The sequence below is a fragment of the Gymnodraco acuticeps genome, unplaced genomic scaffold, assembly GCF_902827175.1.
Source record: "Gymnodraco acuticeps unplaced genomic scaffold, fGymAcu1.1, whole genome shotgun sequence".
Taxonomy (NCBI): domain Eukaryota; kingdom Metazoa; phylum Chordata; class Actinopteri; order Perciformes; family Bathydraconidae; genus Gymnodraco; species Gymnodraco acuticeps.
Window position 1 is genome coordinate 1,238,032 of NW_022992177.1, and position 13,841 is coordinate 1,251,872.

Below are 13,841 nucleotides of genomic sequence, written 5' to 3' on the forward strand. Positions count from 1 at the left end.
CAACAGTTAACTTTATATTTCTTATTGTCCAAAGCATCTATTACACTATTTGTTCCCCTCTCATATTCACAGGATGGATGATTAGAGACTTTGGGGGAGACCTCAGCTTTATGAACGTCCTGTCCTGTCTGTTGCTTTGGCCGGAGAGGGCTGAGGGTCTTTCCCTGCGAGGAGTCCTCCTCGCAGGGAAAGACCCTGCAGACCTGAGGGAGGAGGACCAGACCTGATGGAGGAGGACCTGCACCACCTACAGAACTTAGCCCATGCTGGGCATAGCTGTTACCACCTGCACAGGCCTAGCCTGTCAATTAACAGATTAACATTTAGTGTACTTATGTATATTATTTCGTTTTTATTTATTTTTTAAATGGTGATGGTTCATGCTTGATAACTTTTAGTTCACATTTCAATAAATTGTATTTGCACTCCTTTTGTCCGTTATCCTTACTGAAAATGTTAAATTACACATTCACATCTGACTGAAGATTGGTACCATTTATTTATGACGTTCCAAACTCGGCGGCACAAGGCACAAGTGATGTGAAGCTCAAAGTGCAAATGCATTTGATCAGCTGACTTTTTTTTTGCCAAACTTTATAGGCCTGACAGTAATCACACTGTCTCTGTGCAACGTAAAACACAAAACAACACAAATGAAGTTCCTGTTAGACTACAAAACTAGTCAGTGTGCAGGTCTTTGTGTTACAATACAAGTGTCTCTTAGTGAATGTCCTGTACTGCTCTTAAATCTCATCACATCAGCTTTTCCTTTCCCTCTTGGATGTTCTTCTGGACCCTCAGAGAAAGAGAACATGGTGAAGCAGTCCTGTCTCTCAGGCGTGTCCTTTCCTAACAGAAATATCAAAAAACATATTATTGCTGAGCAAGTGTGTTATTTAAGAAAGAGGTGTGTTTGTTTGTTCATAAATATAATGATTTTTTATTTGAATGTGTTTTTTAAATCCAACAGTGTACTACAAAGATAATCAGATTATGAATAAACCATTCTAAATTCATCAACATTGAAATAAATGTATTATTAAAATAATATTTAACTGTTATCAAAACTTAGTGCAACTGTGGAAGCTTGCTCTGTTCGGTTGTCTCACTGAAAGACAAAGGGTCGCAGCTCTCACTATGTGATGTTGCTTGGTAAAATGTAACCTTTTGCTAAGAAAGTACACTCAACATCACTGATGTGTAGGTGATCTAGTATTCAGTCATGTTTAATGGCATGTCTATCAGTGTATTGGAGTCATTACTTTATGCATTCTTTGTAAAGCATGAAAAAGGTGTACCTTGGAATCCGTGCTGAAGTTCTCTGCTGCTAGGAGTCCAGATCTGTCTCTCCTCCTCTGGTCCAGGTCTGTCTCTCCTCCTCTGGTCCAGGTCTGTCTCTCCTCCTCTGGTCCAGGTCTGTCTCTCCTCCTCTGGTCCAGGTCTGTCTCTCCTCCTCTGGTCCATATCTGTCTCTCCTCCTCTGGTTCAGGTCTGTCTCTCCTCCTCTGGTCCAGGTCTGTCTCTCCTCCTCTGGTCCAGATCTGTCTCTCCTCCTCTGGTCCAGGTCTGTCTCTCCTCCTCTGGTCCAGGTCTGTCTCTCCTCCTCTGGTCCACATCTGTCTCTCCTCCTCTGGTTCAGGTCTGTCTCTCCTCCTCTGGTCCAGGTCTGTCTCTCCTCCTCTGGTCCAGATCTGTCTCTCCTCCTCTGGTCCAGGTCTGTCTCTCCTCCTCTGGTCCAGGTCTGTCTCTCCTCCTCTGGTCCAGGTCTGTTTCTCCTCCTCTGGTCCAGCCTGTCTGGATCACCTTAAGGACACTTTGAACAAACAGATGTAAAGTTACATGCATGGGTTACAGACTTCTTTCCATGCAAACAACTTTTTATCTTCTTTTAAAAACAGGTCATAATCTTATTGTTATACTTAAGAAATGGCTGGATATCACAGTCCTTATACTGTATCAGTTTGATTGAGTATTATTGTGTAGGTCCTTTTTATTTTACTGTTACTTTGGATGAGGTTTTCATGAGTCAGTCAAATTAATTTGTTTTCATATGCCATATTCATATGCATCACACGCGTAAGGGTAAGACACAAACCTATTGAACAAATGCAATGCAATGGATAAGCTTAATTTCCACTGAAGTCACAGATAACGTCATATATCATATTTAAACAAATCATTTCCTTGTCACTAAAGCATTGACTACGCTATTCATCGTCCTTAAATGCAGGAATTAAGTTACATGTTCTGTTCTACAGCCACGATGAGGCTGTTTCTCAAGTGTGAGGATAATACAATTAAAAGAGGCATTGGTAATAATATTAAAAACAACAATGTTTGGGTCGTTCGTCGGATAGGCGGTTAGCTGCAATAAATAACTCCAGTTCAACAAACCATATTACAATATCTAAGGGAGCGTTATTATCTTGAAATGTGACGTTCATATTTTAAAGATACACATATTTCATTGTGAGGTTGATTTAATATACACTAAGCCTCTCTTCAACAATACGTTGACGTTAGCTAGTCTATTTTATGCTATAGTAGAGCATAGCGAATTTAAATGAACCTTAACAATGCATACAGTAACCTAAATAGCAAACTAACTATCTAACGTACAAAGATGACCTTATTTTAGCAACCTCGCACAGAAGCCTTTTGGTATACAGTAGCATCCCACTTAATGTTTTACACTCTTGGATGCTACGCATAGCATCGTTAGCACAGATGGAGCTACGATTGCTCAAATGCTACCCCAACTCTAAACATTCATTAACGTTAGCTTAATAAAAACACCAGTAACATAACATAAAGTACGCAGGGTTGACTTACCGAAGAAACTGCATTCATGGACGGTCTGTTTCAACGGCAGATAAATCCTATATTTGCAGGACGAATAGTCCACCAGGAACCAACACAACAAACATGGCCGAGTTCAAGTAGTGTTCTCCTCATGAGCTGAGCCGCTGTAGCATCACGGAGCTAACGGAGCTAGCAGAGAGGAGCTAGGAGCAGCAGCCCCGTTGTCATGAAGGGGGAATCTAACTATATACAGAATATGTTTTTGTAGATCCAGGCTAGAAACATGTTCATTTTCTGATGTTAAGTTGGACATTTTAACAAAGGGTCTACGGGAATTGCTCCCATCTGCATCCATCGCCTACAGTTTGCAGCATTGGGCTTCACCGCACTGTCCCGGGGTTTGCCGCTTGGCTCTGATAGGCCAGAAGTCGGTTTGATTGCATTAGGGCTCGATTGCTTATCCTGTCTGAGTAGCCCGGATGAGGCTGCATCGCAATTTTTGACGTCGAATTTTACACACCGAATTTTTTTACATCGAATTTTAAACACCGAAATATTTGACGTCGAATTTTTTTCACTTGAATTTTTGGGATCTGAATTTGAACATTCGAATTTTTTTAACTTGAATTTTTACAATTGTATTTCACATAGATAAATTCGGAGCAAAAAAAATTCAGATTCATGATTTTCAAAGTAATTATTTTCAATGCTATAAATTCGGTGTCTAATAAAATTCAAATACTTCTGTCTCTTGTTTGCTTCCATACACAGTCTCCAGTCACCCGAGCCTCGTCGTTCTGATAGCTCCGCCCCTTCGCTCCAACCCCCCTCCCTCCCCCACATCTACAGGTGAAAATTACTTTTGCGACACATTTATCACAAGAAGTGTAGCAAAAGTCAAGACCGCAGATTCGTCGATTTATACTGCCACAGAGCAGATTCGTCAAGTTGTAATGACTGATTTGAGAGGTTGTAATAAATAAAGTTGCAGTTGTAATGGAAAATATATTTTAAAAATATGTATCTTTCTGCAAGTGAACATTTCATCACTAAGTTCATTTTTTTTATACAAGCTACAAAACTTTTTTTTTTCTTCTGTGACTTCAAATTTGGTTCACAGTTACGTGGATATTTTTTACAAGTGTAAATTTGGTTCACAGTTACGTGGATATGTTATACAAGTGTACATTTGGTTCACAGTTACGTGGATATTTTATACAAGTGTAAATGTATGTACACAAACTCAGATTTTTTTTCTACAAGTGCTCACATCAGGTTTTCACGCTCTCGCATTTTGCACCATATCTACCTTCATAGTGTTCCTGCTTTGATGTTGTAAATGTGTCAAAACCAAACAGATGCAGCTGAAGTGGACTGAGGACTGAGGGCTGAGGGCTGAGGACTGAGGACTGAGGACTGAGGAACGTCTCTGCAGCCGGTTGCTCCCCCGCTCTCCGTCCATCTTTGGTTTGTATCTTTAACGCCGTACATGGATGAGGGGTGAAAAGTCAGTTCAGATTTCCACCTCTTCGAGGATCATTACACACTTTAAAATATGTTTATTAATACTTTATCTATTTTTTTGTTGTTGTTTGTTTTCTCTTGTCTTTATTTTTCTTAACTCTCTGTCAAAGCGTCTTTGAGTTTCATGAAAAGCGCTATAAAAGTCCCATGTATTATTATTATTATTACTTTGTAAACAGCCTTTTTGCCTGTGAACATTTATTTAACACTATTTGTTGTTTTAGCTGTTAGGAACCAGTAAATATTCCTGGTCCATGCCGTTAAGGGCAGTTTAAAAGGTTAGTTTAAATAATGTGAGCGTGATATGTGATATCTGACTTAATTATTATTATTATTATTATTGTTGTTTTATTTAACATTTCCTGCAGATGAGAAAACCTGAATCTTATTCTTAAAATGTTTTAATAAAAGTGGCTATAACCTGCAGTAATGTAAAAATAGCATGCATCTTAAACATGATAAATAAATAAATAGAGCACCCCTATCATTTGACATAGATATTTGGGCTGAGACAGCACATTGAAATAAATAACGTTGAAGGGACTGCATATACATGTTAACCATGCCACTGGGCGGATCTTATGTTAGGAACAGCTGTTCCTCAGGCAATAACGCATGGCTCAACTACATATCATGATAACGACAACCAGACATATGGTGGGGTTGCAATTACAGTATATATTTACAGAACACTATCTTTAATGGAAGTGTGTCATGTGTTGCTATACTTGAGTCAGTGTATTGCACACATTTGTGCATCTTACAGTAGTTTGAAAATAGGTTTCATTCCCTGCGAGTATTTACTGTTGCTTTTGACTCATCACCTGTCATACCCCTAACTACATCTCATCTTCAACTTGGCTGCATCTTTCTTCAACTTTTGAAAAATCATTACTGAATATCAAGCTCTAAGTGGATGCATTTGGATTGTCATTTGAGGATCCAAATGCAAATGTAAATCATAAACAATAACAAAGGCATCTGAGAAAAGTTTCAATATGAGCATGACTGTGTCAGATGAGCCTCTGAAGCAAAGTGGGAAACTTGAAAATGAACAAAAATCTTTTAATTTTCATGTATTTTCAAAACACTTTAGGTTTCTACTTAGACTGCTTAGCGTTTAAGTAGAAATCAGACAAAAGGTTAGTTAATGCAGAATTGTGTTTAAAGTATGATATGGGGTCAATAAAGGCTGATCCTGGCAAGTTACCAAGATAATTAAACAAATATTTAAAAATCTATTTGTTAAATTATAAAAATAAAATAAAAACATTAAAAAAAAGAAGCATCTCATGTTGAAACATGCAAATGACTTTTCCTTGAGATAAAACCATATTAGTCACAATAAACAGAATAGTAGGTTAGTAGAGAGTAGTATATGTATTTTACATTTATGTTTTTTTATTGTGTATGAGTAAAGCACCACAGTCTAAATGACAGGTCCTCCTGTTGCTCCTCATCCTGTGTATGGCCTGCCCAGGCTCATGTTTGTGATTGGCCAGGCGAACAACACTCACACCTGCGCCATGTGTATCCACTTTGTGTGATTTTATCTGCAAATAGCAAATTGTAAAATATCATTTCGTAAAAGAACTACTTCCGTGTAAAAAACGCACGTTCAACTCACTGTCAAAAACTGTAAACCGCCCGTTAAATCTCGCGCACTATATCGAGTGTCCCCGCACATCGTTCTCACAGGAAAGTAGTTCCGGTTAGTGAGGGGGATAAAACCTATCGCGCGAGCCAAAGAGGGGCGTCTTGGTCCTGTAAAGTTCACCCAGTAGGTAAGTAGCAGCAAGTAGACTAACTATAAGAGAGAGAGGAGAGGATAGCATATGTTAGTTTTGAATGATTGTTTAAATCAATTTATAATTTATATTACTGATCAAACTGTTACTTAAACTATCTCCACATCACTTGTTGTGAATATATTTAAAGTTAGTATGCAGGACCTTTATTAGTATGCATCAATTGCATTTATGTATTTTAAATTCACGAATAAGCCTAAACTGTATTTGACCTGTAATATGGAGAGAGTGCACTGGTCTGTATACAGTTTACTTTATGCAAACTGTACAGGGTAATGCCCCACAGAGCTGTCTAACTTTGATTTGTTTTTACTTATGTATTTGTCCATTTATTTGATCCATTCCATTACATATTCTTTAATTAAACTGCATGTTTAAAAACGAAAACATCTTCCTAATGAAATAATTAGCAGCTAAAAGTATGATTGTTTTGTCCGTGATTCAAACATTTCTTCTAACTTTTTGTAAATAATTATCTGTTACAATATGCAATATTTTGTGGTGACATTCCTTAATAATAAATACTAGCATGGTGGCTTTGTAATGGTCTTATATGGTTTATATTATATACATATAAACCTCGGCTTTTCATCTTGTAGTTTTTAAGTATTTAGTCATTTTTCCTGATATGTTTCTATAGTCCATAATGCTCTCAGCTGCTGTGTTATTTTAGGTGAATGCTGGGGGCAGGAATGGTGTCCCGCAACACACACACACACACACACACACACTATGTTCCCATGCCAGCACACATTTGTCATGCATGTTGCGTACCTCTATTACAGCTGACTGTAAGCTGAATCCTGATAGCTGCTCCTTTGACCTTTTAATTTGCATTGTTTGGATTCTCAAACAGAATTTCACCTCAGGCAGCACAAATTAGGTTTTTCTACTTCCTTCTGGACTTATTGTTTGTGCATGTGAATCACCTTTAGCCTCTGTCAAGTGACCGGCTCCTCTTCTTCAGCGGCACATAAACTCCCGCTGGAATGTGGCGAGTGCAGTCAGGCAGGCACTGCTGTTGTTGTTACTCTGCACAGGCTGCCGGTCAGCTCACACTGTCACTCTGTTGAGGTCACAATTTCCCTACAAGTGTGTACTTTTCCATTTAGTTCATTGATCTAACTGTAGTTTCTGATATCCCATAGTCTTTTCATATGCATATTCTTACAATCATGCAATAATATATCACCTTGATAGCGTTTATTTCAAATCTTTGTTTCAGCAGCCATTGTTTTACCATTAAAATCACACCTTGGTGTAATCACCTGTATGATCTTCTGTCTGTAGCCTATGAAAAAACCTCCTGCAAATATCATTTGAATACATGTCAAAGGTCAAGTTGTTAAGTACTAATCAATTATCACACTTGTTTCCTCATCTGTCTCCACAGGAAATTGCAGACACAGATCCAGTCATGTCGAAGACAAAGGATATGGGTTCTTCCGTCATCCACACGCAGCAGATGCACGCTGCGATGGCGGACACCTTCATTGAGCACATGTGCCTTCTGGACATCGACTCTGAGCCTGCTGTGTCTCGCAACACTGGCATCATCTGCACAATCGGTCAGATTCATTGACAAACCCTGTTAATTTGTCTCATGTTACATTCTCTTGGCAACAAACAGTTTTCGTTATATTTTACAAACATCATGTTTAGCCTTGTATTCATTCATCTGTCTCGATGCAGGACCTGCCTCCCGCTCTGTGGACATGTCCAAGAACATGATCAAGGCTGGGATGAACATTGCAAGAATGAACTTCTCTCATGGCACACATGAGGTAAGTCAAAGAGGAGAGAACGATTATTAACTTTTTGCATCTTCAAAACTTCAGCCTGCAGCAACACAAAATCCTACATGGTGCCATCACTGATTCAAGTGTGCAGGGTTTAAACCCTGAGCAGTACAGCTGTAGTTTCAGTCATGATTCAAAGTGTACTTGTCCTTTAGAGCTGCAGCCATCACTGTGACATTTATCCTGTGTCTTGGTAGCTGTCTCTGGCGGTAATGTGATCCATGAGCCAGTAATCGCCCCACCGGGTTGTAGCTTGAGCTTTGGCCAACTCTTTGGCCAACCTTATACTTATCACCCTTCACCTTTAAAAGTCATGCTTCCTTACCTTTTTCCCTGTCACCTGAGTGGATTAGTCTTCAAATCTATCCTTAGCTGTAATGGGAACACTTGCAGTTTATATTTTGATCTTCAATGGTTAAATGCAGTGCTTTTTCTCAACTTGCTCAACTCTTGAGGTTTGTCCAGTCTGTGTTTTAGCCAGGCTTGCAGCAATAGTAAAATAATATAAAGGATACATCTGACTCCAGAAAATCAACATTTAGAGGATTGGTTATGAGGAAAGCAAAAATAATTCTGACCTTGGTCTCAGGTGTCAGCACAGCTATAAATAGTTTTTTATGTTAGTCTGGTAGTAACAGTGTGAGTTAAAGGCATGTAGTGATACCACAGTGGAGTGTTCATTATTGACTGATGACAGCATACAGTAGAATGCATTTACTGTAGACAGACATGCTACAAGTTATTCATAATTAGCCCATGGAGTATTTGGTGATTATTTGTTAATTTAAACACAAGGTTTAACGGATGCAGCCTAACTATTTTTGGAAACTATTTATGCCAACCTAGAAAGTCTGTCAGCAGCTATTTATGTATAGGGAAACGGGTATGTGCAACATAGTGTTCCAGTTCTCATTCAAGATTTATGGCACAGTCATGTCAACTAGTGCCGTGCTGTCCTTGCGACTGTGTGACCTAGTTTGTCGACCAGTTGTTGTATTCATTAAACAAATATCATCTAGAGATAATCTTTCTACAACTTCATAAAACAATTCGTCGATTCGTTCACCTTTTTAATTTTTTTTCATAACATTTGTTAAACACTCTATGTCATTCAGTACCATGCTGAGACCATCAAGAACGTCCGTGAGGCAACCGAGAGCTTTGTTCCTGGATCTGCTGACTACAGACCAGTGGCCATCGCTCTGGACACCAAGGGACCAGAAATCAGGACCGGCCTCATCAAGGGCGTGAGTTCTTGTCAAATAACAAAGGCTCCAAAGAGGCCATTTTCAATTTATTGCATATAATCATGAGGTTTCATGCAGCAATTTTCCACTAGAGAACAAACATGCTTTCCCTTCCTGCTCTTGTTTAGAGCGGCACTGAGGAGGTTGAGCTCAAGAAGGGAGAAATGATCAAGCTCACCCTGAACGACCAGTTCATGGAGAATTGTGACGAGAAAACTCTGTGGATCGACTACAAGAACATCACCAAGGTTGTGCAGGCTGGATGCCACATCTACATTGATGATGGTCTTATTTCCCTCATGGTTAAGGAAGTTGGTAAGCACACAAACAACCATCTTTTTGGTTCATATTGTCTGTCTTTTATGCAGATTTTGCATTCACCTTTCTGCTTAATGGTGGAAAATAAAATACACTTCACTCTGTGTGTCCTAAGGCGCCGACTTCCTGATGTGCAGCATTGAGAATGGCGGTACTCTTGGAAGCAAGAAGGGCATCAACCTGCCTGGAGCTGCCGTCGACCTGCCTGCTCTGTCTGAGAAGGACCTTCAGGACCTGCAGTTTGGCGTGGAGCAGGGTGTGGACATGGTGTTCGCCTCTTTCATCCGCAAGGCTGCTGATGTTCAAGCCGTCAGGAAAGCTCTTGGTGAGAAGGGTAAGGACATCAAGATCATCAGCAAGCTGGAGAACCACGAGGGTGTGCGCAGGTGGGCAGGATGCAAGCAGTCTCAATTTCCCCAATCTGAAACTTTGGAGAACTTTTAAGCTGATTTGTTTTGCTTTTTGTCTGATAGATTCGATGAGATCCTGGAGGCTAGCGATGGCATCATGGTTGCCCGTGGTGACCTGGGCATTGAAATCCCAACAGAAAAAGTCTTCCTCGCCCAGAAGATGATGACTGGCAGGTGCATGAGAGTCGGAAAGCCCATCACCTGTGCCACACAGGTCTGTGACATCAGTAGGACAACTGTTCTTTGGAAATCAAATTAAAAAGAAAAGTGTATCAATGAGTCTTTTTTCTGATCAGATGCTGGAGAGCATGACCAAGAAACCCCGCCCCACTCGCGCTGAGGCCAGTGATGTCGCCAATGCTGTCCTGGACGGCAACGACTGCATCATGCTGAGCGGTGAGACCGCCAAGGGAGAATATCCCCTGGATGCCGTCCGCATGCAGCACAGGGTAAGAGAGCCATTGATTGGTCCTATTTCGTTAGTGTTGTATTGTGTGTTAAATAGCAGCATATGTCATAGTATTGTTAACAGTGCTTCTGCACGTTTTGTTCAGCTGTTGTAACTGCACTTGCAGAGTGTTGATCTGTTCATGTGATTGAGGCTGTTAGAAGGCCTCCATTAAAAGCTCTCTTCACTGTGTGGCATGTGGTACATCACGGTTCATTGGGAAAACTCTGACATCTTGGTGTTGAGAGTATAGCTGCCAAACCATAATGTAGTACAATGACTAAACTACCAAATACACAAGATCAAGCAATATATAATAATGTATAGCTTATCACTCTTTGACCTGAAGTTTTCTTCTTGTGTTTAACAGAGAAAATATAACAATGAGGAATTCTTCTTAAGAGGAATTTTGCCCTTAGCCGCTTTCACACCAAGTACTTTGCCGTACTTAGTGCCGGCACTTAGTACCAATCGCGTTCACACCGGAGTACTTTTCCCTGAGAGAAGATTACGCAAATGAGCCGCTGACGTCACTTCGTCTTCTTCTGGCCGCAAACAACTTCACGGCGTATACTGCCACCCGAAGTCCCCGGCCGGAAGTCCCCAGAGTTGGGGACTGGCTTCAGCAGAAGCTGCTGGGTCTACTGAAGCCTTCCGAGTAAATCGCCAGAACACCTACACCTCCTCATCACTCCACCGCTCCCATGTTTTTTTGTTGTGTTGCCATAAGTTATTCTTTCTCCATTTTTGCGCGGGCTAATGCTAATGCTAATGCCAGCGAATACAATGGGCCATAAGTTATTCTCTCTGCGTTTGTGCGCTGGGCGAATGCTAATAATGCTAATGCGAGGATAATAAAATGGCGGCTCTCCAAAACATTTCAGAGTTTTACGGGGCGTGGTTTGTAATTCGCCCAGCCAATCAGAACTGAGCCACTTTTTCCCCCCAGGAGAGTACCACCTCTCAGCAGGAACTAAAAATGGGGGTAAAAGTTCCCGGCACTAAGTACTCTTTTTGGTGTGAACGCGACATAAGGGGTACTAACGGAACTAAACGGGAAAAGTACGGGGAAAAGTACTCCGGTGTGAACGCGCCTATTGTAATATCAAATTGGTCTTATTTGCTCAAGGTTCCCCAAATGTGCATGATCAAAGTCATGAAGAAGTAACAATTTAACAACACATTGATAAAAACTGTTAACGAAATGTACTTCTTGCAACAGTAAATGTAAAGAAAGTGAAGATAACATTTTCTTTGTGGTGAGAGTATTATTTTCTAAAAGATGAAGAATTAAGAGACAAGTAGCTTTCAGATTGTGAGCACATCATTGGCACCAGCTTGGATTTGACTAACAGCTTGTTTAGTATTTGTTCAACTTGCTTTGTGTTTCCCTGTTGCACCTCCCCTCCCTCTGTCCATCTGCTTTCTGTGTGTGTTCATATTACTCAATTAGCATGTGTCTGAAGATCTGCAATGCACAGCAGTCCCTGGACATCATGGCCGTCGCTGTTGTTTAGCTTCATGTCTCAGTGTGCTTTCAGGTATGAATACCTCTGCACTGTAGTTGAATACCCCTTTGTTTTGTTTTGCTTTAAAGTACAAACTAACTCCTGCAGCGTAAACCGGCTGTTTGACTGCAGCCTGACAGTTTATTTTCACGTGTTAAGATTGCCCGTGAAGCCGAGGCAGCCATGTTCCACAGACAGATGTTTGAGGAGCTGCGTCGCACCACTCATCTGACCCGTGACCCCACAGAGACCGTCGCCATCGGTGCCGTCGAGGCCTCCTTCAAGTGCTGTGCCAGCGCCATCATCGTGCTCACCAAGTCTGGCAGGTGAGACGCAAAGAAAAAGTCCCTCCTGTAAATCTCCTCTGTAAGGCTCAGACTCATATTCATACACGGCGCTCACTGAGAGCAAAGGAAGAGGTGCATTGTAACATATCTCCCGCCTCCCTCCCGAACAGAAGCCCTCTGCTCATATGAAGTGTGCCAAATATCACGGCATGCACAATCTGTGCTCCACTTTTGACCTTCTGAGTTACGAACCCTGACATTCATAAAGCTAATTTTAACTCCCTCAACATTCCTGTCCAAACGGGAGTTCATCCCCCCAACACATGATGCAGAAGGCGTATTACTGACAGCTGGGTGGATTTATTCATTATAAGGGTTTATAATTAATATTTCCATGACAACAATGGATCACAGGACTAATTTCAGCTTATTGTTTTTAGCAAGCCTGTTCTGCTTCGCTTCTCAGGAGCTGAAAGATAATTATTTTTGGACAGTAGGAGAGGAAAAATACTATAAGCAAATAATAATGTTAGCTAGTAAGCTGCTGGATGTGAAATGCCGACAGTTTTCTAGTTTCAAGTTCACCATATCAACCAAAACCATTAAAATATGTCAATGGTGAAGTTCTTTCTTGTTTCCACTCACCTTGTGGCCAGAGCAAAATATATTGCAGGTCTAGGTTTTTTCGCATTTCTTATTGGGGTTGAAATGTCTAAATCTGCAGTTATACATTTTGTATTCATTTATTTTCAGGTCCGCTCAAATGCTGTCGAGGTACAGGCCCCGTGCCCCCATCCTGGCCGTGACCCGCTGTGGCACAACCGCCCGCCAGGCCCACCTGTACCGCGGTATCTACCCCCTGCTCTACACCAAGCCCGCCAACGACGTCTGGGCCGAGGATGTTGACCTGCGTGTGAACTTTGCCCTGGAAGTTGGTGAGTAGTGATGTTTATTTTGCAGTTAGGTAAACGATTAAAAAGGGCAGAGCAGGGCTTTATATTTAACCAACTGAATCCTTATTTTTCCATTAATGCTCCTCTTTTCTCTTTCTGTAGGCAAGCACCAGAAGTTCTTCAAGGCCGGTGATGTCGCCATTGTTGTGACTGGCTGGCGCCCAGGTACCGGTTACACCAACACCATGAGAATCGTGCTGGTGCCTTGAAACTTCATCAACAGACATTAGTAACCGCTCCCCATCCCCTCTTCTGTAACCTGCCTCCCCCCTGTGTCGGACTTTTCGTTTCTGTTGGTCTTCATCACTAACAGAAATGCAAAACAAGGCCGCTCCAAAAAAAAAGGACTCTTGATTACAGACATTAACTCCCAGATTCCAGTCATCCTTTTGTGTAATTTATTGTCCAAACCCTGCTGCCGGAGACCAAACTCTAAACCATTATAGTGGAAACTCTTCTGTCAAGCGTGTGCCTGCATGTTGAACAGAGTGGAAATAAGCGTTCCTCTGCATGCACTGTAAAGTAGGCTAAACTTTTAGTAATTTCCTTGGTTTTTCATTCTTTAATTATCCAAGGTTATGTACTGCTATTGTCTTCTCCAGTGTATCATGCTTGTTGGTAAAAAGTGCCATTGTGATCAGGCATGACCAGGTTCCTTTCCATTAAAATGAATTATTGGGTCAACTGTGTTTGTTTTCCTCTCATAATAGGTCTCACACCAAACTGAAACAAATGTT

General features: G+C 41.0%; 1 protein-coding gene across 2 annotated transcripts; it reads left to right on the forward strand.

The window, feature by feature from the left end:
- Positions 1–6,082: 6,082 nt before the first annotated feature.
- Positions 6,083–13,788, forward strand: pkmb (pyruvate kinase M1/2b). 2 transcript variants are annotated; one of them, XM_034204847.1, is made up of 11 exons: positions 6,083–6,110; positions 7,528–7,702; positions 7,827–7,918; positions 9,049–9,180; positions 9,309–9,495; positions 9,614–9,884; positions 9,972–10,122; positions 10,205–10,357; positions 12,024–12,190; positions 12,905–13,086; positions 13,207–13,788. In XM_034204847.1, exons 2-11 carry the CDS (start codon positions 7,552–7,554, stop codon positions 13,311–13,313), a joined length of 1,593 nt encoding a protein of 530 aa, XP_034060738.1. In that variant the 5' UTR covers positions 6,083–6,110; positions 7,528–7,551; the 3' UTR covers positions 13,314–13,788. The 2 variants fall into 2 exon arrangements, with proteins under 2 accessions (XP_034060738.1, XP_034060739.1); XM_034204848.1 differs by having other exon boundaries at positions 6,099–6,106.
- The last annotated feature ends 53 nt before the right edge of the window (positions 13,789–13,841 follow it).

Excerpts from the sequence above, each read along its gene's own strand:
- pkmb (XM_034204847.1), top strand. The coding sequence starts at position 7,552 with ATGTCGAAGACAAAGGATATGGGTTCTTCCGTCATCCACACGCAGCAG. Across the intron at positions 7,919-9,048 it reads TCTCTCATGGCACACATGAG|TACCATGCTGAGACCATCAA; the intron begins GTAAGTCAAAGA and ends TATGTCATTCAG. Across the intron at positions 9,181-9,308 it reads GGACCGGCCTCATCAAGGGC|AGCGGCACTGAGGAGGTTGA; the intron begins GTGAGTTCTTGT and ends GCTCTTGTTTAG.